The 26,551-nt window shown below is 44.0% G+C and overlaps 1 protein-coding gene across 1 annotated transcript in view; it reads right to left on the bottom strand.

The window, feature by feature from the left end:
• Positions 1 to 26,551, bottom strand: part of MAN1C1 (mannosidase alpha class 1C member 1) — a 145,300-nt gene that overhangs the window by 28,649 nt on the left and 90,100 nt on the right. Inside the window, exons 3-4 of the mRNA XM_063311809.1 lie at positions 8,217 to 8,332; positions 3,291 to 3,371 (exon numbers count right to left, since the gene is read on the bottom strand). Coding sequence (XP_063167879.1) covers positions 3,291 to 3,371; positions 8,217 to 8,332 — 197 coding nt within the window. The remainder of the gene's footprint in view (positions 1 to 3,290; positions 3,372 to 8,216; positions 8,333 to 26,551) is intronic.

Below are 26,551 nucleotides of genomic sequence, written 5' to 3'. Positions count from 1 at the left end.
GGGCCGTTCCGAGTCACGCAAATAGTGAACCCGGTAGCAATACGCCTGGACCTGCCACACAACCTCCGGAGGCTCCACCCGGTGTTCCACACCAGCCTCCTAAAACCGGCAACCACCTCCCGATGGCACCCAAGCACGCCACAGCCCGCACCGCTTATGATCGACGGGCAACACCACTTCGAGATAAGGGACATCCTCGACTCCCGCAAACAACGAGGAACCCTACACTACCTGGTCAGGTGGAAACACTTCCCCCACCCTGAATGGGTGGCGGCGCATAACGTTAACGCGCCTGACCTGACCAGAGCATTTCACCGGGCATACCCCGACAAACCGCAACCAAGGTCAGCAAAACCAAACCCCCCCCCGCAGGCCTCCCCCCGCCTCCCGTGCCCCAAGGGAAAGGGCCCCCCCCAAGCCCGCGACTTGGGTGGACCTTCCCCCCCCCGGGACTCACTCCCCCCGCCCCGGGCCCACGGGGTGGTGACAAACGATCGCCAGCACCCTCCCCCCGCCCCCCGGCCGCGGGGGAGTGGCAAGCAAGTCAACAGGGCAACCTGGGGGCAACGCCCAAGAGACACAACAAAGGCGACGCACTCTAAATAAGAAAAGAAGGGCCCTACCTGGAGCTGAGAAGCACCCGACCAGCCACGCCTCTCGCCTCGCCGAACTGAGCCAAACAAACAGGGTGTGGCTGGAGCATGCGCACGCCAGGTCAGAACCCGAGCATGCGCACCATGGACACACCCTGGGAAGGCACGTGGTAGAGGGAGGAGCAAAGGGAGGGGCGACACTACTCCGGCGGGAACTTTAAAAAAAAAAAAAAAAAAAAAAAAAAAGTGGCATTTTGACAGCTCCATGGGGAAAACCCAGAAACCCGGGGGAGAACACTATTCGGAAAGGGGGCAGTATGTCATGAGTGCCGTTGAGCTAAAGTCATCAGCGCAATGGCACTCATGACAATGACAAGGAAATAGGTGAAGGGGTACAAGTTAAGTAGCCATCAACCCACAACGACTAACGGCTAACAAACAATAGATAAACGGATCACGGAGCCACCCAAGCCATCAGCGGCAATACAACGGGGATCGCCCAGCTGAAAGCAATCAGCAGAAGAATGAAAACCTGAGGATGGGCGATCCTGGAAACCCTCAACCAATGGCAGGGCAACGCATGGGACAAAGGGGGGTGACGTGACCGAGAGCGAGGGGGCGCTGACCGGCGCGGGGTATTTAAACCCCGCACCGGCGCGCTCCTGTCACTCTCAGCTTTTTTCTACCAACGTTGTACCTACCCTGAAATAAACCAGAGCCTGCTTTGCAAACCAGTGTCTGAACGTTACTCAGAGGTAGGCAGCGCATGACACTGTGTGTACCAAGGAACAATGGGAAAATAAGCAGGGACTGTGCTGCCGTGCTGTTATACTGTGCTGCAAAATTCATTTTGGAACAGGTCATTGATTTTCATGGGCCTGGGAAGCAATGTCACCCTTGAGAACATTTGCTCCAAAGGAAAGAATATTCTTTGAGGAGCATTCCAGCACTGGTTTTGGGGGGGATCAAAAAGCCAGACTGTGCCCATTCCAAACCTGCCTGCTTAGAACAGTGTTTCTCAACCTCAGCAACTTTAAGATCTGTGGACTTCAACTCCCAGAATTCCCTAGCCAGCAGTCCCTGGCTAGGGAATTCTGGGAGTTGAAGTCTACACATCTTAAAGTTGCTGAGGTTGAGAAACACTGGTTTAGAAGACAAGCAAATCAGATCCCCAAGGTATTTAGTTAGGGTCCTCAGACTTTGGAAGGCTAGCTGTGCTAGCTTTATGTCACAAATGATCTCATGAGGTCTTAAATGCAGCTTCTTTTATCATGGTGCATATTGTAGAAGACCACAGTTCATTCCATTAGAGCAGGGTTTCTCAACCTTGGCAAGTTTAAGATGGGTGGACTCAACTCCCAGAATTCCCCAGGCAGCCATGTCAAGGTTGAAGAACGCTGCATTAGAGGGACACATTATTTTCCTTAAAGAGAAGTGTATTATCTATCTGTTCATGTATTAGATTTATATCCTGCCTTTCATTCAAGGTGGTGTACATACCACTGCCTATTTTTTTCCTGCAGCAATAACCCTGTGAGGTAGGTTGGGCTGAGAGAGAGGGGCTGGCCCCGAAGTGAGTTTGTGTGGCTAAGGGAGGAGTAGACCCTGAGTCCACTCGTAATCCAGCATCCTCATCAGTACCCCAACTTGGTTCTCACAATCACCTGTCCTCCCACCAAGATGGCTTCTAGGCCAGGAGTACCCACTGATAGCCATATCTTCCATAAGTATGTGTAATAATGGTCTGTGGGAATGACCTTGGGAGACAGGAGGGAGAACGGCAGAACTGGACAACTGGCATGTAAACGATGTCTCAGCCCACAGAAGGATGGAAGAAGTAGAAAACATTTCAGCAGGAACCCTCCCTAGTTTTCTGGAGAGTAAAAGGAAAAGAGGGGAGAAATACTTTCAGACTTGCAAGATTCGGTTAATGAAACCTTACAATAAAGATAAGGCTAGTGATCCCGGCTGGGCTTCTTGTCTCGATGACTTCGCAGGGCTAACAGTAGGTCAACTCCTTTTTAAGTCTAATGCCTACCACAAGTTTAATAAAAGTTCTCGCTAAAGGGATTCCTGCTTGCAGCTATGTTTTATGAGTGCTTCACACTTGCCTAGGTAGTTTGGTTCCAAGAATTGATGCCACAAGATGGTGGCACTTAATGCGCACGCCCCAGGGCTTCAGAGACGTGCTCTTCTTCACCGAGATAACGGAGAATCTCTTGGAATGAGGCGATGGAATTTAGGACCTCATCACATGACTTTAGTGCCGAGGCAGATTTTTGCTTTCTGGTGGCAGAGGTGGAAGAGGTCGCCGCTTAAGAAAATAAAGAAATGAAAAGATAGTCCCCAGCAGCATTTAACGTGACCCTTGTGAGGGACACAAGTCCTTCTCTCCAGCATCAGGTCATTAACAAATCTGGAATGCAAAACCAAGACCATGGCCAAGGGCATTTCTGCAGAGACCAATGTACCAAACCAGTGAGCTGCCTAGGAGAAATTGTTCACAGGAGGAAAACCCTGATCCAGGCCAAGTAATTACGTCCAACTTAATTAACAGCTATCATCAGGGCTCTGACAGTCGTAAAGAAGCGACATCTTTAGCTGGTTTAGGCAAGGGAATGGCATGGTAGGGTCTTCTGAGGGCTCCATGCAGAAATCTATTTCGCACATGAGATGTGCTAAGGGGTCAGTACAAACCTCTTCGCCAGTCAGGTAATACGCAGACAGAAGCCCTCCAACGTAGCGGATGTTCACTTCAAACAAGGAAGCTTCCCCATTCTGCAGGGAGAAAAGTAGGAACGTCTCAGATTGTAAGTTGGCAGAGATACGAAGGCTCAGACAACAGGTACGAAAACACATTTTTAGTCCTTGCTGTTTCACAATCCTTAACAGAGACACTGGCGAGAGATGGAGAGAAGGCAGCCCTGTTGTGCAAAGCAGAAGCCCCAGGATTTCACCTGCCACCTCCTTCCTCAGAAGGAAGAAATATAATTCGTATGGTAACCCCAACAAAGAGCATTTCCCTCTTCCTATACCTCTCATGGACAGCCTCCGCTCATGTGGTGCCCTCTGCGAGCTTTGGGGACCACAACAACTGGAATTTCTTTGGTGCTGCTGGCTGGAAATTTGGGAAGCTGGGGGTCCGGGCTATCTGGAGGGTATCAGTTCCTCTTAGTGGCTGCCAAAGAGGCAAGGGAATTCGTCAGAAAGTGCCACATGCTGGTTGTTCACAGGAGGGTCAGAAAGAATGCAAGCCTGCTGTTTGGGGTGGCCGGTTGGCACTCTCTGGCATGGCTGGCTGGGGAAGTCTGGGAGTTGAAGTCCACAGGTCTTAAACTTGCCAATATTGAGGAACACTGTTCTAAGGTTTCGCCCCCCTTTTTGCAACAGGTTTAATTATGATTCTACTTATACAGAGATGTGCAAGAATATCCACAGTGGAGGTCAAAAAAGTCAATATGGGGGCCTTAGGAGCATGATCATAACCTCACCCCTTTTTGGCTTGTTCCATGTGCAACACAAGTAGAAACAGGGTGAGACTGTGATCAAATGGTCATGGCTGCCATCTTGACCATTTTGTGCAGACATCCCTAGTATGTATAATGGGGCCACGGAGCAAGGCATGGGCTTGGGTATCCTCCTCACTGTCTCCAACTAGACCTTGTAGGTAACTTCCTGTGTAAGCCGTGATTTCCATAATCCAAGAAGGGGTAAATGGTTGGTTGGGCAGACTTCTCAGGCTGGGATGAATATTTATGAGAGGGTGGTGTAGTGGCTAAAGTGTTGGATGGAACAAGAAAGGTCCTGGTGCTACTTCCCCCTCAGCCATGGAAGCTTCCTAGGTGACTTTCAGCCAGTCCCTCTCTCTCAGCCCAGCCTACCTCAAAGGGTTGTTGTGAGGGGAAAATAGGAGGAAGGGGTGCTACGGACCCTGCCTTGTGCTCCAGAACAAAAGGTGGGATGTAAAGCTAACAAATAAATAAAATAATAACATATGCTTCTTTGTTACGTACCTCACTTGGAAGCTAGCACCTTGTCTGAACTGCCCCTTGGCCATCCCTTCATTATTAATTAATAACGACCCAAATGACTTTCCTAATTGCTATACATTTCACAAGCCCAGCAAAGACTTGCTCAGCATTTCTAACTCAGAATAAGAAGAACGGTGATATAAGAGAACAAGAGGGACCATCTGTTGCATGTTCTTCTCTGTGTTCTTAGCAACTGTCGAAGAACTCACAAATCCATTCAAGTAAAGTTGGGGGGGGGAGATATGAGGGGAACTAGTCCCCAGAGCAGTTAAGCCCCCTTCAATCAGGGAGTATGGATGGAAAGGAGAAGATGATGGGAATAAGCTTGTGCAACCCTCCTTTCTTTTAAAAAATATAATAATAACACTGATGTTGTAGACTGAATTTCCCAGCTAGCCCTTTACCCATAAAAATCTATAAAAACTGGAGCAGCGAAATGTCAAAGCAATTGCAGTCAAACCGTCCCTTTCGAAAATTTCCTCCTGCCAATTCAGTTTTGTCTTCTGAATAAATACCAGGTTTTTGCAAAGGTGTGCATGCACAAGTACCCGACTCCCCAAAGGTAGAAGAGGTATTTCTAGACGAAGTAAAAGGGTCCATTAGAAAAAGCTAACAGGAATGTAGTGCTTGCATTCTTTCCAACAGTCCTATTCAGAACCAACATGCGGCATTTATATTCCATGCAACTCACACTGGGTCATTCTGGCGAGATGTTCAGCCCACAACAGTACCCGCCAAATGAATGGACGCTGCAGCCATACAGACAGACCCCTGCTGGTTGTGTGACTGAGCACACTCTGAATCTAGGACCCCCATTTAACCCAATGCATTTAGGCTACCACCACCTGGAATTCTGTATTCATCTTTGAGAACAAGACCTTGTGTTTCTTTTTAATTTCCTAAATGCTTCACTCCTAACTTAGTTGTCCTGTTTCATCTGGATTAAAAGAAACTTTCAATCCACATCTGGTCTCTTCTGCATTGAATCCCACGACATGGCTCTTCACAAGGCTTCTGCAGATTGATTTGTGGGGCAGGAGGGAGAGCTTTTGTGAAAATACAGATCAATAACCCTTCTCTGTTTTGTCTGTTGGCCTATTGATCTGATTCCAAACACATAGCATTGAGCCAAATTTATGAGGCATGACTGCCCATTTGCAAGCCCATGTTGGTCATCTATTTCCAAACAAAGCTTTTCAAGGGAGAGGCAATTTCATCTGCTGTTCTTGCAGCCTTGCTGCAAAAACAATGATGCAGCCTGGAATAAGAAATGCAGCACTGTTGTGAGATAACCAGGGCGGCAAGTCCACGATGGTTTTAAAATAAGGGACCTGGGGGATCTCAGTCTGTGCAGCAACATTCTCAGTTAACATAGGAACTGTGGACAGACTAAACAAAGTGATGGAGCAAACAGGATAAACTAAGGCATGGCAGTGGGATACAGAGAACCAGGTATTTACAGGCTGTTTCAAGCATTATAAAATCCGTATGAGAATCATCCTGAAGATGAAGCAAATTCATGGAGAGTAAAACAATGTGCACATAAACACAATACATTCCTTTCATGCCTCAGAGGCAACAAGGCCCTAAACTCCAGTGAGACAGCACTACTTCCCAGATGTTCTGTTTGTGGAACTCCTAAACACCTTTAAATACTCTAGTCTGCCCCAAACTCATTTTCTTCCAGATGTTTGGGACTATAACCCTCATCTGTTTTCATTGCTAGCCATGCTGCCTATAGCTGTTGGGGTTATGGCCCCAAACTTTTCAAAGAAATGGGATGTTACCTGGAGGATCACCCATAAAGGCCTTGTTGCTTCTCCTTCCCACCAAAAAGCGGTCAAGGGCAGAATATGGACTTTCTGGCAGCAGGGAAACCCATGTTCTAGTCCCTCCTCAACCATGGAAGCTCCCTAGGTGACCTTGGGCCTACCACTCTCAGCAAAAGAGCCAAGGTGGTGTAGTGGTGAAAAAGCTCCTTGGGCGCCCTTGGGCCAGTCCTTCTTTCTTAGCCCAATTTACAGTGATCGCTAGACCCCAATCCTTGGGTATATGGTCAGATTTATCAATTGCTGTGAAAAGTGATGCCAGTATAGGGGCCCACCATGCTGCATTATTTTTAATTAGCTCAAGTGTAATAGAATCTGCACGTGCTGCCTTCCCTGATTTAAGTTGGGAAATTAGATCCATAACCTCCTTGGTTTTACTGGTTGCCAAAAGGCAGCTCTTCCATGTCAATATGTGGTGATCTATTAGACACTGAGCTGTCTCACTGAAGTTCCCTGTAGTGGTTTTCCCATATTTCTGGCAATATAAAGTTATCCAGCTGACATAAGCCAGGGACAGGGCATCCTGCAGTGATATGCCAGAAGAGGGACGAATGGCCTGTTGGTTGAGATATTCTTCAGGCTTTGCTGGATTCTTTACTGATTCTACCTATCATTTGTTTATTTATGCAACTGCGTTTATATTCACAGCTGCCATGGAGATCCTATCTCTGAGATAAAAAAGAAGGATAGATATATTGCTCACAGATACACATTCATCTGAGACCTGCATGATTGGACCACAATGTATCTGGCCCAGGATTTGCTTTTCACAGAGATGCAGGGGCCTATCAGGAAACACACTGCTTCTGCTACTACTTTTCAATGGCCTTAAATAAAAAGTTTATTTTCCCTTCTCTTAGGTGGGAAGAAAGGGAATAGGAATCTCCTTCCTCAAAGCATTGAATGCTCTTTTCTTCTATCAAATATCCTGTTATGTGGATGGGCTGCGTGAGACCCCACATTAAGCCATCCAGTTTCATTTTCAAAAGTGGACTAGCTAGAACAAAAGTTTCAGAAATATATTTTTGATTGTCCAAACCCAATGTTACTTCTATGTGATGCAGAGCCACTGTGCACAATTCAGAATTAGATGTGTGTGGTCTGATAGAAGAGAATATCTGTAGCTCAGGGTTGAACTGTGGAGTCCTTGGTGCTCTCTGAGCTTGGTTGTTCCTTGCAGATGTTTCATTACACAACTAGGTACATCTTCAGTGCACACATCTCAGTGTGTGGTCTCAGATCAAGTTTCATCTCCTCTCCCACTGTAGGAAAGCAAGCAAAACTGCCAATTCCCAGGCTTCTATCTGCAAACTGACAATAGTAACAACTCGCTTTTATTTTATTTAAAAATGAAACTGCCCAATAGCTGAAGCTCTTGGAGGTGAACGCATCTCACAAAGCTGTTGGAAGACCCCAAATTAAAACTGCATCTCTCCTTAACATGAGATGGCAACTGGAATGCCTAGCACCTGCTTAGTTCTCAAATGATCCAGCTCTTTGAGTGGAGAAATGCCCGACAGAGGATGGAAACGAGGTGCAAAGATATAGACACTGATTAGATTTTTAACTTATCTGGTCATCAAGGCATTTTTGTTTTAATACCTCTGCCCCATTACCTCCCAACTCAACTGTACCCTGTCCTATTCTCAGCTTCTTCGTACAGTGTGCCGGGTGGGGGGCGGAGGACCAGTCAAAACATCAGGGTTCAAAATACACCAGATGGTTTCTGCAGAACAGAGGAACATATTCAAAGGCTGACTCACCACATTCAAGTCAAAGTTCTTCTCCACCCAATCTTTGGCTTCTTGGAATTCCTCCTGCAGCTCCATGACGTAGAGAGTATCTAAAGCATCCACCACAGTTGCGCCCCGGAGGCCTCCTGCAGCGACAGAAACCCACACGGTTTGAATGGAACTTCAGCTGACTTCCCACCGAGGGATGCAGATGCATGTGTGGCAGTTAAAAATGCTACTGGTGGTTATGGAATTTAATACTGAGACGGCTTTCTTAATGCTTATGTAGCATTACAGGAGTTCATATAGTTTCCAAAAATACAGACAACAGACCAATCCTCTAGCACAGTGTTTCTCAACTTTGGCAACTTTAAGCTATGTGGACTTCAACTCCCAGAATTCCCCAGCCAGCCATGCTCTAGCATAATCAGATCACAACGGTGAGTGGAATCAGGTGCATGGGGAGATGCAAGAAAAGAACCTGATGGGAAAGGCAGAAATCATCAGGTAAATGGGATGTCCTGAATTCACAAGCCTTGCAAGAAGTGGTCCTGAGGGCCTAGGAGTTATGCTAGAGGTCACCCAGAAAGTTGGGTTCTGAAGAAGCATTAGGGGATCTAGGGGGTCTTCATTGAAATTTCAACAAAAATCCATCTCGTTGGACCAGCTTTGGTGACTTGTTAAAACATGGAGTTTGGCCAATTCAGAAATGAAATAATGGGCCCATTACTCAATGCAAAGCACCACTATCCATCTATCAGTTGCCTCCCTGGAGAAAACAGAGTTTAGAAGTTACCTAGAACACAGAAGAGGTCACTGTAAGGGAAGCAAAGATCGTTTCTCTAATACAGTGTTTCTCAACCTTGGCAGTTTGAAGATATGTGGACTTCAACTCCCAGAATTCCCCACTCAACCAGCTCCCAGTTCTGGGAGCTGAAGTCCACACATCTTCAAACTGCCAAGATTGAGAAACACTGCTGTAATAGGTGGGATTGCTTCTCTCGTTGATTTCATCTTGATAGAGCTTAACACAGAGTTGGCCTTTTTCAGTCTACACCAATCTTACCCAACATCCTCCAGCTGTAAGAGACTGCAATGCCTATCATCCTGAGCCATATGATTTATGATCCCTTCTCTATTTGCAGAGCAGGGAGGAAAGAGACTGAACCACAGGTTGTTTATGCACTAGAACCTCTGAAGAGTGTATTAAGATCCTATAGTATTGAATTTTTACATCTCCGAATGATTCAGTGAAAGCAACACTGTCAGGAGACTTGAAATGTAAAACCTCTTAATTGGTTCAAAACCCTTCTGATAACATGCAGCATTTCTCAGCAGAAAAATGGGAAGCCAATGTGTGAGCACCTGATAAAAGCACGCCATTTGCTTCTGAGGATCTCAACAGCAAAGGGATGGAAGGGGAGGGAAAAAAATGGAAATCAGGTAGTTTTCTGATTCAGATCAGAGAAATGAAGAAATTCTGAAATGAAGAGCTGGTTATTAGAAGCATGAGTCTTCAAGGGATTCCTGTTTAGGAGATACCCCCTATTAAAGTAGAAACTGTGGGGGGGAGGGAGGAAGAGGCATGCTTTCCAGGAGTTTAAAATGTCATTCAAATTATTGTAAAGTCCACTTCGCGCACTGGTTCACAGGCCTTGCAAACTGAAAAAAAGATGGGAATAAGTCCTGTTGTTGGGACCTAGGAGCAAAACACCACAAAGTGTATGTCGTAAGAAACACGGAATGCCAAGTTGAGAGAGATGAGGATGTGACTTAAAAGAGGCTCAAATGGAAACAGCAAACTCTGTCCCTACGTGAATAAATAAGGTGGGGCACAAACGTGACAGGAACTTCTTGGGAATTGACGTGAGCTGTGTAACAGATTTGCACTGGTAGGATGCTTAAGTGGTTGTGCCTTATAGATCAGGCCCTGCCAAACTGTTGCCTTGTTTAAAACCCTCTCCTTGTTCATCAATGAGCCCCACCCCCCAGAAAGAGGGTGAGCAGGCTCCCCTCACTCTAGGGCAGTGTTTCTCAACCTTGGCAACTTTAAGATGTGTGGACTTCAACTCCCAGAATTCTGGGAGTTGAAGTCCACACATCTTAAAGTTGCCAAGGTTGAGAAACACTGCTGTAGCATGCTAGTTAAATATGGAGAAAACCAAGCATGTTAATTGTACAGTATTCATGCACTTACAGCCATTTTTCATTTCAGAGGCATTAAGACACATTTTCACATTATCAGCCAGGCTAAAAGTCTGAGAGCAGGAAAGGTGCATGTAAGGTGTGTACCAGTCAGGTAGAAATTGCATGTCATTCCTGTAATTCATTAAATTGCAATTGCAAATTGTACTTCCTACCCTCAAACAAGTTTATGGGAAAGGAATTCTTGATCTGGAGGAGCTAAAAATGTTCCAATTTACTATCTTTCATCTCCCATAATCTCTAGCCCGCACAGTCACTGAGCCAGAAAAAGACCTGATAACAGAAAACGCAGCTATAGTTATTTGATTTATATCCCATCTTTCTGCTCTGGTGAGCGCCTGAGGCAACTAAAAAAAATTAAGAAATAAAACAGAATATATTATTTTTTTTTAAAAAGGTGAAAAATAACTGTAAAATAAAAATAAAAACTAAAATCTTTCTCCGCAGATGCCTACCAAGATCAGCGGACCATTCTCTATGTAAGAAATGTGACATTTGAGATAAACTGGCTCTCCTAACTGCTTCCTGGTTCCCAGTAATTCAGCAGTTTCCTGCAAATAGTGATTCACAGTTTTCCAGCAATGATATATGCACATCAGCAGAATTCTTCATGAACATGTTAAGGTGTCCAAAGCAGCTGGTGTTGACAAACAGTATTGTTGGCCTGGGTAAAGTTCTCTCTCAGATCTGGTGGTGATTATTGTCTTTCTTAGCAGGGGGAAACCATGTTTATGAAGACTAAGCATGATTCATTGCATCTCCTGTAAACTGCCCCAGCTGTGAGATATATAGTCCACTAAGCAGGACGCTATCCATCAACCTTGTTTTCATGCTTTAGTGGAATGTGAGACAAAAGAGGGGTTCTTGAACACCTTTGAGAGTGGATTACATGCTAGAGAGTCAGATTTGGCTTGATGGGTCAAGATGCTGATGGGGCACCAGGTTCAAGGCACTTAGAAAGGCATTATACAAAGACCTGCTGCCCAACTCTAGAACCCACCAATGACATTCTAGAGTTGAAACATGAGATAGATCTGCATTGCTGCACACTGGTTGAAGCTACTGTTCTTTTCAGAACATCTGGGTTCCTCAATATGGAATAGGACAATTCTGCAAAGACTGCAGTACTATGATGTTCCCTAGGGAAGGCATTTTTAATGATGGGCTATGACTCATTGCACTTAAGCAACCTGTCCAAGATCTGGAAGCCCAACTGGATCCCAACTGGATCAATCTGTCCTACCCTGTGTTGTGAGAAATCTGCTCACTTAAATTAGAAACCAAAGTGACTGGTTTCCTCTGCTTGGAGCACACTGGGGCATTCCTGGCAGGAAAATATTAGACTTTAAATGATTGCTTTAAATGAGTTTTTCATTTGCCCTCTGAATCCACACTTGAAATGCATTATCAGTACCAAGAAGGTAGGGAGCAACCTAGAGTCTTAGCTAAGCCCTTCTTTCAGTACAATAGGAGAGCATCTCTGTTCAAAAATACCAAGGCCCAATGTTGAGAGTACACAATGTTGTAAACAACAGTGAAACCAAGGATAATTGGCATATCTGCACAGTATTCCTGATGGGAGGTATTGGCACTGAGCTTTCTAAACCAAGTGTCTCATACAAATTTGAGTCATTTGGGGCAACTGCATTCCTGCAGAACATTGGCATTTCCCTCAAGCTTCCTAATTAGTCCTCTTTCTTTTTAATGACTTCCTGATGGTTTCTTTTACTATAAGATTAAGAACTTCAACAGTTTTGAACTTTACCAGCGAATTGCTGACTGCATACAAGAGAGCAAGCATATTTTCACTGCACAGCATCAAACTTACCCCTGTTTATACATATAGCCTATGAGGCAACAACACTGAGGGGAAATGCAGCCTATGCCACTGTGTACATGTGGGGAATTTGTTCTCTTCCAAGGGAGCTTCATGTGTTGGATGTCCAAAAGATTTCTGTAAATAATCTCTGTGCTTATACGTGTGCATGCACAAGACATAAGCCCTTCACTACTTGCACCATCATAAAGGAATGTACAAGGGACTTAGAATTGGTTGCAGTTCTTCATAGCATGTGGAGCAGCAAAGAATGTATTTGCCACTGCACAATGTGGGGAGCTGACTCTTCCCACCGTAATTGTCAACTTTATTCATTTGTCTCCAGTCCCAGCGCTGTTTGCATCCACTTCTGCATACACAATCAGGAGGTGGGACTGAGCCCGGACATTGGTTATGTTGACTTGTGGTTGATGGGTCTGTTTTTTACCCCAGCTGCTGGTTCTACATGTGTGTGTTTTTCTGCTTTTTTCTGCTTTTATGTTTTTTTTTAATACTATTAGTGTAATGGTATGTGGGAATGATCTTGGGAGACAGGAGGAAGAGCTGCAGCCTAGACAATGGTCTGATAAATGAAATTTGAGTCCTAAGGAGGGGTGGGAGTGGGGAAAGCATCTCAGAAGGGACCCTCCCTAGTTTTCAGGAGAGTAAAAGTGAGGGAAGGGAGGGGTACTTTCAGACTTGCAAGATTCTGTTACTGTAACCTTACAATAACTACCTAAAATTATTGCACTCTTAAAAAGGATATTGTCTTGTTAGTGATTTAATGCAGAAGCACATATATTACTTATTACAGAGGCGTTATTTGTAAAGTAACTATATTTGGGCACAGCTGGTTTCCTTTGTAATACTATCTACACATATTTTATTTTATGCATTTCCATAGATTTTCCTGAGGAGTCTGTGGGTTCCACCAGGCCCTCGACAGGTTCCAGGGCACAAAAAGGTTAAGAATCTCTAGTTTAAACATCTTTGCATTCTACTTTTCTTCTAGGGAGCTCTGCGCAGGACACAACTTTATGCCTCCAAACCAGCTTCTGACAATAAAAGCCCTCTCCCAAGGGCTGATTCTGCTCACTGTAACAGCCATTCTCACACACTCTGGATCCACCTACTTCAGAAAGCTCCCCCTAAAATTCAGGAGGTGCCAATTGGCACTTCATTCATTCATTCATTCATTCATGGAATTTATATGGCCACCCACAGTCGCCATTGTTGGAGTTGGGTGGCCATATAAATTCCATGAATGAATGAATGAAACGATGGATAAAACAATGCAGTTAAAAAGAACGTTGTATAAGGTGATCATCTTGGACCTTGTTGTAAACATCTATTGTTTCTGCTTCTGCTTCCCCTGCACCTGGATTTTTTAAACATTATTTTTTACTCCTCTGTGTTGGTGTGCTCTACATTTTATGTTTCCTTCATGAGATTTGTATACAGGTGGGCCTCAGTTAATGACCACTCGTTGAGCAACCAATTGAAGTTACAACGGCGGTAGACGGTGGGTACTTACTACCGGTCCTCGAACTTGCGGCCGTCACAGCATCCCCGTGGTCGTGTGACTATGATCTGGGTGCTTGACAACTGGTTCGCACTTATGATAGTTGCAATGTCCCTGCAGTCACATGATCACCATTTGTGAACTTCCCTGCCAGCTTCCCACAAGGAAAGTCAACGGGGAAGGTGACAGGGAAGGTGGCAAGTCACTCCTGTAGGTCACCCCCACTCCCGCCGCTTTTTCTCCTGAGGAGTCTGGTTACAGGGTACGAGATCCCAGGGATCTCGTACTCTGTAGCACACAGACTCCTGCAGCATCCCCCCCCCCCGGCTCCGCCACACTTGTGTTGCAGCAGCCACTTACTCACCTGGCGGCCTGCTTGCAAGCCTCCTGGGACTTGTAACTTCTGCTGGCTTCCCCATTGATTTGCTTGTTGGAAGCCGGCAGGAAGTTGCGGGGACGTCCTCACTTAACAACCCGCAAACCTCACTTAACAACAGCAACAGGACTGCCGGAACTGCCGTCGCTAAGCAACTTGTCACGTGATGTCGCGCTTTATGACCGTATTGCTTAGCAACAGAAATTCCGGTCCCAATTGTCATAGTTAAGTGAGGACTACCTATATTTTGTATAGGAAGCAGTATAAAACAGATTAAATAATGAATCTAAGGGCCAGAGGCAAATGTCACAAGAGTATTAGAAAATACACGATTTTCTAACTTTCTCTGATCTTCTGCTGCTGCAATTATTCTGGGATGGCTGACCTTATCGCCCAGCCTTGCAACATAGGACAGGTTCTTATTCACCAGGGCAATAAAAAAGATAAGAGAATTCTGCTGGATCTGCTTGAGTTTCTGTGAGATGACAAACCAAGAATTTTGAAGAACAGTTCCCGGTGTGATTTGAGATAAAACTCATGATAGCAGGATTAAGCCACTTCCCCTGCTTCCTAATTTACAAGCTCCGGTCCCCCAAATAAGTTCCTTCTGCAGCATGTTTACAAAAGGCCCGGGCCATGAAAAACCACATCCTGTCGGACAATGCTCGTCTTCCCTTTTATCAGCTCTAACGATTCTGCAATATTAATGATTGTGATTCTTATGCCCTTGCCTCTTAGGCGAAGTAATGCATCAGCTCCGAGCAACGTGGGTTGCTGGCAAACATGCTGACAAACAGGGACAAAACACACACACACATGCACGCACGAGCAAGTGCCCCAGGCACAGACAATTATTCTAATATTGCAAAAGTAACACACTAATGGGGTTGCTTTAATTTGATAATTCATCAACCTCATCATCAAGAACAGAGAGAGACAAGAACGACAGCTTCCCTGCTCCCCTCCCCATCAGCAAAGGATAATAATAAAAGAATGTTTCCAGCCTGCCTAATTGAAAGTGGGGGGGATAGTTTTACTTTACACAGAAGCCTTTTACAGATTCCATGTCTATAAATGCATGAAATGCACTAAAGGATTATTAACAAGCTCGGCTCTTTTATCCCACGACATGAATGATTTTGTCTCCCCTTTTGCTGGGTTCTGTACAAAATGGAAAGCCTTTGGGGTTGTTGAATTGTTCTTTGTATCACAAGTATTGTTTTATCCAATTCCTCAAATGCTTGATGTCCAAGGAATCCAGGCTTTGGAAGTTTGTGTATTCCACAAGGGGACCTTGGATACATCGCATCTGATTAGATTTGTATTTTCAACTGGACAGGAGAAAGGAAGTAGGGAGAAACGCAAAATGTACTATTTTCAGAACACGGTTCCAAAACATTAAATGCCACGGTTTCCAATTAAATTTCGCAGGGCAAGCCAAGGCCATCATTGTTGATTCAAAAGGAACAGCAAAGAAGGAAGGAACTGGAGGGAGGGAGTCCAAAGCTTAGATCCAGCTTTGAACCAAAGTGTAATCTTAGCTAGCCTATTATTCTAAAGCTGGCCATCAAGTTTTGAAGTATAGCTTTATCACAGATTTGCCACTGGGCTAGGTCAAAGGGAAAATACAAATTTGGGGCATCCAGCAAGATGCTATTTGGCACCAGCTTAATTGCCACGAATGGAAACTGCGTGGTGAGAGCAATTCTTCTGCTTGATTTCAGTAGAACTTGAACGGGATAAAATCCTTCCGAATCATGCCCTTCAAGTTCCCATTTCTGAAAGCCAATGCACACCCCCTGCCATTTCCCTAACTGCAAGCTTTCACTTGACCACCACTTTGAGAACAAGACCTTCCAAGTGTTCTATTCAGACCGCCTCTTTGGGAAGTGCCTATGAAAATACACCTTTCCAGAAATAGACATGCATTCAGAAGAAAACCTGTGTCAAAACGAAGTCAAAATCCTAGCCTGCCAGAATCCATGCCCTCCTTTCTTGTGACAACCACTCTTTCAAGTTCCCCACGTTCCTTTCCTTTCCTAGTTGGAACTGGAAAGTAGAGACATGCCCCAAATGTCCTGTATCAGCACGCAGTTAAATCATGCTGGGTAAGTAGAGGACTAGGATTTAATTAATGGCGCTCACTAGGTCTTTTCTCATCGCAGGCCCTTCTATATTGCACACAGATCAGTTCAGCAGACATTCTTGCTCCTTAGCCAACCAGTAGACAGGATGCCCTCCATGCCAAAAGGCTCTGGTCCATGCCTAAGATGGCCAGTTAGAACAGGAATTGCAATCTGAGTCTTGTAAGCTATGGGTGACGACCATATCTTCACTTTTGTACACACACACCCATTTGCACTGTCAAATTCAGGGGGCTTCATTTTTGTATTTTAAAAAAACACACCCCACTCCCCCAAACATTTTCAGAGGCTGATGGGAAAAAAGCTGTGGCCTGTGGGGTATAAAACTTGCCTGTGTGGTAGCCCATGGAAAGGCCAGCCTCCTAGGGCTTAGAAGAGCCACTGCCAGATAGAACAGATACTTATGGAGAAATAGGTTGATCCCCATAAAATGGAACTTCCTTTGTTTCCAAAATAGTTCAAGGGAGGAGCATAGAGATGGCTGGTGTAATTCTGAGCACCCACACAAAACTATAATTCCTGGGCATTTTGCTGCTTGTATCCCTTTAGCTTCTCTAGAACATATTTGTTTCTACACTTCCTCTCCCCTGGGGTACAACTGATTACTTGGACCAAGGACATAAGCCACAACTACCACTTCTAGGACAACAGTACATATTACAAGGAATACAGAGTAGAAAAACCACAGGTCGATGTGAATTTTCTCCCTCTCCTTCTGCAATTTCAATTTATTTGCACGCTGGTTTTATTATAATAAATGTTTTTTGTCTCCCGGAGGTGGCTTCTGATGTGGAGTTCAGGTGAGAAGCTACACACTGTAATGATGGAAAGTAAACTACAGAAAAATTGTTCTGTGGGAACACCAGCACTCAGCGTCCCCAATCTGCAGGAGAACCCTCAAGTCTTAGAAGGAAGCAGTATTTTCTCCAAGATTGATTGACGGATTATGTGCCATCAAGTCATTGTTGCCTCTTAGTAACTATATAAAGATTTTCTCTACGATTCTCCAAGAAACGCATGACTAAGAATTGGAAAAACAGAACTGCTGAGCCTATATTTTGAAGATAAGTTGGTTTTGCACCAGTTTTTCGACAGAGCTACTCCCAAGGAAGCTGATAGCTTTGTTATGGAAAAGTCCCAAACTCCTTATTTTCTTGAATAAAAGATGCACTTATCTCTCAGATCAGGGTTTTCAACCAGGGTTCTGTGGCACCCTAGGTTTCTGCGAGAGGCCACTAGGGGTTCCCTGGGAGATCATGATATATTTAAAAAATTACTTCTAATTCGGGCAACTTCACATTAAAGAAGTCAGTTTCATTCTTTACTTTCAGTTTAAGAACCCTGTTAATGCATACATCCAGGCCTACCCATGAAACGAATACAATAATTTTGTAACTTCTGGCCTATATTGGAGCCTGAATGTGCAGGGGTTCCCCGAGGCCTGAAAAGTATTTCAAGGGTTCTTCCAGGGTCAAAAGGCTGAGAAAGGCTGTCTCAGATGTTTCAGCTGCCCTTTTCTGTAAGTATCCTTCGGGAAAGGAACAGTTACAGATACGTGCCACGCCAAATATGGCCATACCTAGAAATGACATTTTTCATTGCCTCTCCTGCCACAACCCCAAGAACACCATCCTGGGTAGATACAGTCAGGACCTTCCCATCAATTTAAGCCGCCCAGAGTCACTGGTTGAGAGGGGCGCCTATAGAAATTGAATGAATGAATAAATTTAGCTGAAAAGCTAGAATATTTTTTTCTCCTAAGGTTCATCACTAGTACTTTCTAACACTGAACACACTTTTTTTTTTTTGAAACCCTTCCATCAACAGAATCCTTTTTGCTCAAAAGTTTCCACAAGTAAGCTTTTGTTTTGACTAGAATTGGCCAATTAAATGTTACATCATTTAGTCCGTAATAACAAAACATTATTGTGGTTATAGATCAGAAATCACATAAAACCACCATTAAATACAATTGACAGAATAACCTGATCACATCACATACACCCTTATGGCCTGGTATGATATGGTACGGTATGCAGTAGTATCTATCCATTTTAGGATGAATCAAATCTAACCCATGGCAGTGCTCTTGCAATGGTGCACTCTGGCAGTACACAAAATTTTGCACCTACCTAAGTGACTTTAGAATTATGATCAGCTAAAATATAATTTATATGAAACGCGTCGTGATGGCCAAGACACGTCTTTTTCATCAGAGAAAGCAGCACCCTTAGCCTCAAATCAGAATAAAATTTATCGTATAAAAAAACACACTCAGTAGACTTAATGTTACCTATCATACTTGGGAATAGTCTCTGTGTTAGTGGGCGCTATTAAATCTGCCCTCTAAGATTGTTGAAGATAATTAAAGGCAGAATCTGCTCTGGAGACCACACATCAGTATTTAGAGCAGATAAAGGAGAATAAATGCTCTGCAGGGGAGAGTCAGTGTTCCCCTGAATGGGTGAGGTATTCTTATAGTTTGACTTAGCTCATTCTGATGTTTGACATCCTTCACCCATTGTCTAAAGGCATTCCCAGCCTTGTCTAACCCTAAGAGCAGCAGAAATTCAGATGACATACCACATGGGCTTGCTTGTACTATCGGCCACCATATTGGTCCCACAGAATTAATGAAAGCATCCACGAAGGAGCTAAATTATGCCTTAGGCCAGTGTTTCTCAACTTTGGCAGCTTGAAGATATGTAGACTTCAATTTCCAGAATTCCCCAGCCAGCATGGCTGGCTGGGGAATTCTGGGAGTTGAAGTCCACACATAAGCTGCCAAGGTTGGAGAACACTGCCTTAGGCAAAGGGAATGCACTGCCAAGTTCCAGCCTCAACTCTGTGCAGCCCAGCCTTCAACCTCAGGATACATTTGGCGGATAAGAGACCTCCTAAAAAAACCATGATGTAGCTTATTCTATAAGCAGCTCAGCACTGGAAGAGAACTGTAAACAGTTGCAAGCACCAGCCAGATGCTGCAAGGGACTTGCGGGCTTTGAACAAAATAACCCCGCAGACTCTGAACTCTTTCCCCACTTGGCTAAGTTGGAAGCGGCTGAATTACCCAAGATATTGGGCCATTTCATCTAAGTGCAAGCCGAGAGCCGTAACAATGCTTTACTCTGTACAGCCTGCTGCTGGAGCGAGACCTCTAATGAAACAGGCTTGCTCTGGAAAAAGATCAAATACATAAATTCAGTCAGGTGGAAGCAATGAGGCAGCTCAGAAGAGGATCTTTAAAAGCTTTGGTCAAAAGCACAGCGCTGAAAACACCAGGGAGCTGTAAAGGATGGAAAGTGATTTTGAGACGGCTGGATGGCTGGCCAAGTCAGAATGGCATCTCAGAATTATTTTATTCTCATTTAATTATCTCAGGATGGATCTCATGAATGCTTTTAGGGATTAGAATTGCCACTCCAAACTCTAAAAGGTTTGAAGGTGGAGAGAGGATTGACCAGGTCCTTTAGATAGCACCATCAGTCATACTGTATGAAAGAAAATGACCAATTATTTATCAGTTACCAAATCCCCAAGAACTTCAAGAGGACAGGAGAAACACATTTTCTCTCAAAATGCTGCCATTTTTTCCTCGATCTGCCTTCACAAATACTGGTACCTCTGCCTTTGTGCCAACACGTCACCATTTCAGCAAAGCATTTGGAGGACATGCTCTATCCCTGGGGTCCCCATACATGATGCCTGTAGGCACCAATGGGTGGGAAGATACCTCCCTTCTTCCCTACCAAATTCTCTACCTTACCCGGCTTGAAAAAAAAACAATCAATTACTTTAAAAATCAAGCGGGAGGCTGCCATGCTCAAAAATAAAGCAGTGGCTTCTAAGATTGTCTTGGTTTCTACCTCGGGATGCCACCAGCTTCGTTGGGAGAAGGTAGGAAGCAAGCTAGGAAGTTACATGGGGGGCGAAGGAGCATTTTCACCAGCTTGCCTTCTGGGTACAACTCACCATGGCAGCATTCTGTGAACAGGAAAGCCCTCTTCCTTAACATAAGGATGTAATTTCCCATAAAGGACATTTGTTGAGATGGCTACCTTGCTTGTAACCTTGAAGATGTTCTCTCTTAGCCTCTTTTTAATAATATTGTTGCTTGTATTATTAAGGAATGTTTTTAACGTTTGCTGTTTATGGTTCATTTTTATTGTATGCTGCCCAGAGTCATGTTTGTGAGATAAGCGGCTACATAAATGTGAGGAATAAAACGAACAAACAAACAAACAGCTTGGAAAGGGATACCCACAACATGTACACAAATCCAAATGCGCCCACCAGCTCAGAAAGGTCGTAGGGCTAATTTCATTTCAGACTAAGCAAGTGGAAATAAGACACATGATGCCCCTTAATAGCATTATAAATATTATCTCTTCTCTCACTTCCCAACAGTGACTCTGTGACTTTATTACAGAAGCAGAAAAAGAGAAAATTGAAAGAAGGAAGTTGGGTGGGCGTTTTGAAGAACCCCGGAGAAGCTGTGTCATCTAAGAAAGAAAACGAGTTGGTTGAATGGTGGGTCTGGAGATGCTCTCATCCACCTCCATCATTTGCTGAAAAGACAAAATGACCCTTTCTTTCTGCAGAAAGAGGCATTGTCCTGGAAGGAAGAAATTGGCACCTACATGCCAAGGAAAACAACGTTCTGAAGGCAGGCTAATCTTAAACTGGCAATTTACATTGAAAAAGAAATAATTAAAATCCCAACAGCAGCAGCAGAATTAGGATGAGGGCACAAAGCTTTTTTTTTTTTTTAATTGTTAGGGGGAGTGAATGGAAGAAATAAGTACCACAGAGGAAGTCTAGATAACAGCAGTAGAGGTAGTCTGCAACTTATGGCCACAATTGGGACTGGAACTTCTGTCACTAAGCGAGGTGGCTGTTAAGTGAGTTATGCCCGATTTTATGACCTTTTCTGCCACAGTCATTAAGTGAATCACCACGGCTGTTAAGTGAATCATGTGGTTTTTAAGCGAATCTGGCTTCCCCCATTGACTTTGCTTGTCAGAAGCAGGCAAGAAAAGTCACAAATGGCAATCACGTGACCCTGGGACGCTGTGACAGTTGGAAGTGCGCGGACCAGTCGTAAGTCCCTTCATTTGGTGCTGTCGTAACTTTGAATGGTCGCTAAACAAATGGTTGTAAGTCAAGGACTACCTGTAATCAAAAATGTCTTTGCTCCCTTCTCCTATCCAAGAACTAGTGTGGTGCAGTTCTAACGTCCCACGTTCCCTGATTCAGTTTGTCACAGAGAAGAAGAGGCAGGTGTGAGGGGTACAACGAGGCTGTTTTGTTTCAGTTCCAGCCCACCCTTAAGCCTTATCAACCATCTCAGCTTGATTTGCTTTCTTCAGTGCAAGGCCCACAAAAGGTCCTGCAGGGATAGCTCTGGAGGCAGAAAACATGGGGCAATAGCATGCAAGAGGCTTAGTCTGAGGGCATGTTAAGGCCTTTTCCACGTTAGCTTGCTGTAAGCAAGGTTCATGGGGTTAAAAAGGACGTTGGATCCTGACGCAAGCTTCTCAAGCCTGCATCCTACACGGAGCTCCAGAGAGCAGAGAATGTTTGCTGAATCCTCTGGGCCCTTCTCAGAAAAAAAGCTTCTGAGGATAAAAGCAGGTGAACGGGCCCAGAGGGAGGACAGTGTTAAATAGGGTCAGGCCCAGCACTCCCAAGGATGGATCCCACTCCCAGTAGCAGCTGTTCTTCCTTTTCTATAAGAGCACGGGCATTACTCAAGATGCTCTTACTAAAAGAATGAGCACTTTGCAAGGGAGCAACCAAATGCCTTCTATTCTGGAGGTAGAATCCAGACTGAAATGGATCTAAGATACCAGTTTCTTCCAAAAACAACACAAAGAGGCCTTTTCTAAGTATCTAATGCTACCTCTTTAAATCAGGTTTGATGGGACCCCAAATTTCACAAGACACTTTCTGCGTGCCAAGCACATCTTTGTGTTACACGACAGTTCCTCCTTTAAGGACAGATTGCCTTCTCTTCCCATCCTGACGTGCAACACAGTGTGGAGATTGTGGATGGTTGCACAGCTACTGCTCTCTTTATGGGGTTTATGGCTGAACAGGCAGAAAACCTGAGGATGATGGTTGCTTTTATAGGTAGTCCTTGACTTACGACCACAATTGGACTGGAACAAGCGAGGCAGTTGTTAAGTGAGTCATGCCTGATTTGATGACCTTGAAAATGGTGATCACATGACCCTGGAAGGCTGAAACTGTTGTAAGTGTGAGCTGGTTGCCAAGCACCTGAATTCTGATCACGTGACTGCAGGGATGCTGCGATGGTTGTAAGTGCATGGACCAGTTGCAAGTCACTTTTTTCAGTGCCATCCTAACTTCGAATGATCGCTAAACGAATGGTTGTAAATCAAGGAATACCTGTACTAAAACAGACAGCAATCTATTCTATGTTCAAAAGTGAGCAGCATTAGTCATTAAAAAGCTATCATACTTAATCTTGTGTGTAATGGTGCACTTAAACGTTACCAAGCAGAGTTTGCAAATAATTTTTTTTTCCAGACTTCAATAACAGAGTTTATAACGGAAAAGCAAGGAAACAAAAAATCAAATCAGAATGATCTAAATCAGAACCCAAAGGTGAAAAGCTCTGGTTCCTGCTAGTTTTATATCAAATTCTATTTGTCAAAAGGAACATCTGGTGCTGAAATCTGGCTGGGAATAAAAAAATAAGGTTGCTTTTTCTAGAGGACTGGCCAGACAAAGTTGTTATGCAAGCCGGTGGCCATAAAATTAAATTTTCAAATGTATAAATAAATATCAATAAAATAAGCTTTGCAATCATGGAAAGAGTCCATCAGGGACATTCAGCTCTACCTGTGGCTGCTCTACAGAAGTGTCAGAAGACAGGTGAAAGGACCTGGAGCAAAATAATTCCTTCTCTGTGGCAACGTTGCCTGGATAGGATTCAAAAAGCCAGGATCTGCCTTGCTGCTTCATTAAATTATAACTCCAGTAAAGCAGGCACCCAATTTTATGACCTCAATAACAGCTGCAAAGTTGGTGGTAAACCTTGGGGCCAAGAGGATGTGTTCTCTCTGCCGAGCTAAAATAAAACAAAGCCCTTTCTCCAAGTCCCACCCATCCCACAATAAGAATAATGGCAAGGCTGGTCCCTATTTCACTCAACTCTCTGAGATATGACAGAAACAGTGCCTTGCCAGAATTTGGAACTGCCTCCTTTCAAGAAGATTTGTTGAGCCCATCACTGCTCTTTCCAGCAACGGAGTATTATTTCAACAGGCTCACTGTGGTGATGTACCGGGACTGCTATTTCTCTCACCTTGCGCTCTGTGATTTTGTTAAACTTTATCGATGACGGGTTCCATTCATGGGAATTAAACATGCCAGAATCCCATCAAAAATCACTGGGACCCATCCATCAGGATTACTTCCAGAGTGACAGCAAGTAATCAAGGACAGACCTAAGAGCTAGAAAATGCCATTTTGAATTCTGATAGATGCTTCCCTTTAATTTAGACTAAGTTCAGTCCTGCACAGACTAACCCCCAGACTCAGGGCCAATCGCTCATCCATTGGGGACAAACAACAGCATAGGAGTGCACCTTTCTTGCTGCACTACGACTTATCGTCAACCCCTGGCATCTTTTTATGTCACTGTGTTTTATGTTTTAGAACATTTATAATCCCCTTTCAATTTTGCAAAGACCATTCATACAGCAGTTTCTGCAGGGGCCTGGTGGTGGGCTTCGTATGTTGGGCTAGGATCTAGAAAGACTCAAATTCCCATACCCACTCAATCATGAAGCTCAATAGAAAATTTATACCCTCATTCTTTCCACTGAATTTATCTTGGGCAGTTGTTATGAGGATAAATCAGAGGAATCATATATACCACCCTGAGGGCCTTGAGGAAAGGTGGGATAAAAATGCAATTAATAAATAACCTAGACATACAAAGGAAATAATGCTACTCTTTCCTGAATTAGGAAAAACACTTCTATTTTCACATTCCACCGGAATGGGTTTCATGCATTCTTTAAAGCAGATGTTTTCAGAAGCACTTCCAGATGTACTGGACTACACCCCCCCAGTTTCCAACATGGCCCTGATGTAGTCTAGTATATTTAGTGGTACAGCAGGCTAGGGAAGTTGCTTTGGAAAATTTGGCCATGCTGAAATGGCCTAAGGCTAATATTTTCTTGGATCCTTTACTGTTGATACCCTACAAAATGGATTATTCACTTGCACAGACTTATCTGCAATACAGCAATTCCTATACAGTAGATCAGGGTTTCTCAACCAGGGTTCTGTGGTTCAGCGACAGGTCACTAAGGGTTCCCTGGGAGATCACGATTTATTTAAAAAATTATTTCAAATTCGAGCAAGTTCACCTTAAGGAGGTAAATTTCATTCTTTATTTTCAGTTCAAGAACACTGTTAATGCATATATACAGGCCTACACATGAAACAAATATAATGATTTTGTAACTTCTGGCCTCTATTTGAGCCTGAATGTGCAGGGGTTTCCTGAGGCCTGGAAAATATTTCAAGGGTTCCTCCAGGGTCAAAGGGTTGAGAAACCTTGCAGTAGAGAGACAGGTAAGGCATTGGGCTTGATGGTTTTCTCATGTTACATCAGAAACTTTAAAATATATGGCCTGCTTTTTTGAAGCATAAAATAATCCACATGCTTGAATCTTGAACAGAATTAATAAACACTGAAACTACGCTAGATTTAGAATGAGAAAGGAGCGGGAAAAGGACATGCAGAATTATTGAAAAGAAAAAAAATAGCCCAGGATATGGCCAATGCATTTCCACAAGTTTCAATCACCCACTCCTGAAAGCTAAGCAAACTTTATAGAATTTAATACCCATCATGCACATCCCCAATAATACAATTCTGTAATTCTCCCCTTACATTTTACAATTGTGGTGTTTCCTTTACAAAAAAAATAAATAAATCCATATGTCAGTCATGAGGTACTCAATCTTGTGGATACCACAAGAAATTTGCAATTCCGGCTGTAGAGGGCAGAGGGACTAGCCTTGAAGGACAGGAGAAAGAGCTACTACCAAGGCAATGGTGAGATAAGAGGGGCTTGAGCTCAGACCAAAGAAGTAATGTGAAAAAACGACTCAGAAAAGCCGCTCCCTAGTTTGCATGAAGGTAAAGTGAGGGAGGGGGAAGCACACTTAGACTTGCAAGATTCTGTTACTATAGCTTTACAATATGGCATTTGTTTCTTAGTCTGGTGTACCTTGTAGGACTGTTACTGATCATTGTATGTGATACTTTATTAGAACAGTTTCATTTCTTCATTATTGCCTTTGATTGAGAGCCAGTTTGGTGTCGTGGTAAAGGCACCAGGCTAGAAACTGGGAGACCGTGAGTTCTAGTCCTGCCTTGGGTACAAAGCCAGCTGGGGGACCTTGGGCCAGTCACTTTCTCTCAGCCCTAGGAAGCAGGCAATGGCAAACCACTTCTGAAAAACCTTGCCAAAAAAACTGCAGTTGCCAGGAATTAAGGCTGACTTGAAGGATAAAAAATTGCCTGTGACACAAAAAATAGCACAGACTAGTACTCTGTCACCAAAGAGCGAGGGGTAGTTTTGAGCACATTCATAAGTGAAATAAATGCCATTTATAACCGCTCTTTCAAAGAACAGTTCAGACAAAACACCAAACTTGGCTTGTGGACCATTTTTTATCCCCTTCATATTGTGATGGTGATCAAACAAAGTCCGTATTTCAGAAGATCAGCCTGAAGGACTTGGGGCGATGGGAAACAAAACCAGTAAAAAAAAAAAAAGTGAAGGTGTATGAAGTCTCCTCCGTCCCTTGAAAACCCTAGCAACCACAGTAATATCTCTCCCTCCTCCCTCCCAAAACAGAGATTAAAATTCAGAGCCAGTGTTTACAACTCAAGCTTTCTCAAATGCCGGAGACAGCCAGAGAGGTCTGTCCAGTAATGGCAGAGAAATAAATCCAAGTGTAGACAACAACGCAAAGTCTTCGTCAAGCCCACTGGCACAACCTTCCCTTTCTCTCTGAAACGGCAGCACTCAGATGCCAGGAGGCCACATCTAACCTTCCAGGGCTGACGCCTTTCAGCTCTGCAACGGCAGCAATGAAACCGACTTCTGGGAAGGATTTCAGAAGTATTGGGAGTTCCAGGGCCTGGGACCGAGAAGGTAAATCTCTCTCTAGGAGCAAAAAATGAAGAAGTAAAAAATCCTTGCTCTGTGTTTCTCCGTCCTCTCCCTCTGCAAATTTCCCTTTCCTTTC

This window comes from Candoia aspera, chromosome 10, assembly GCF_035149785.1.
Source record: "Candoia aspera isolate rCanAsp1 chromosome 10, rCanAsp1.hap2, whole genome shotgun sequence".
NCBI classification, from domain to species: domain Eukaryota; kingdom Metazoa; phylum Chordata; class Lepidosauria; order Squamata; family Boidae; genus Candoia; species Candoia aspera.
Note: the sequence above shows the minus strand (reverse complement) of the source record. Positions and strands in the feature narration are given on the sequence as shown.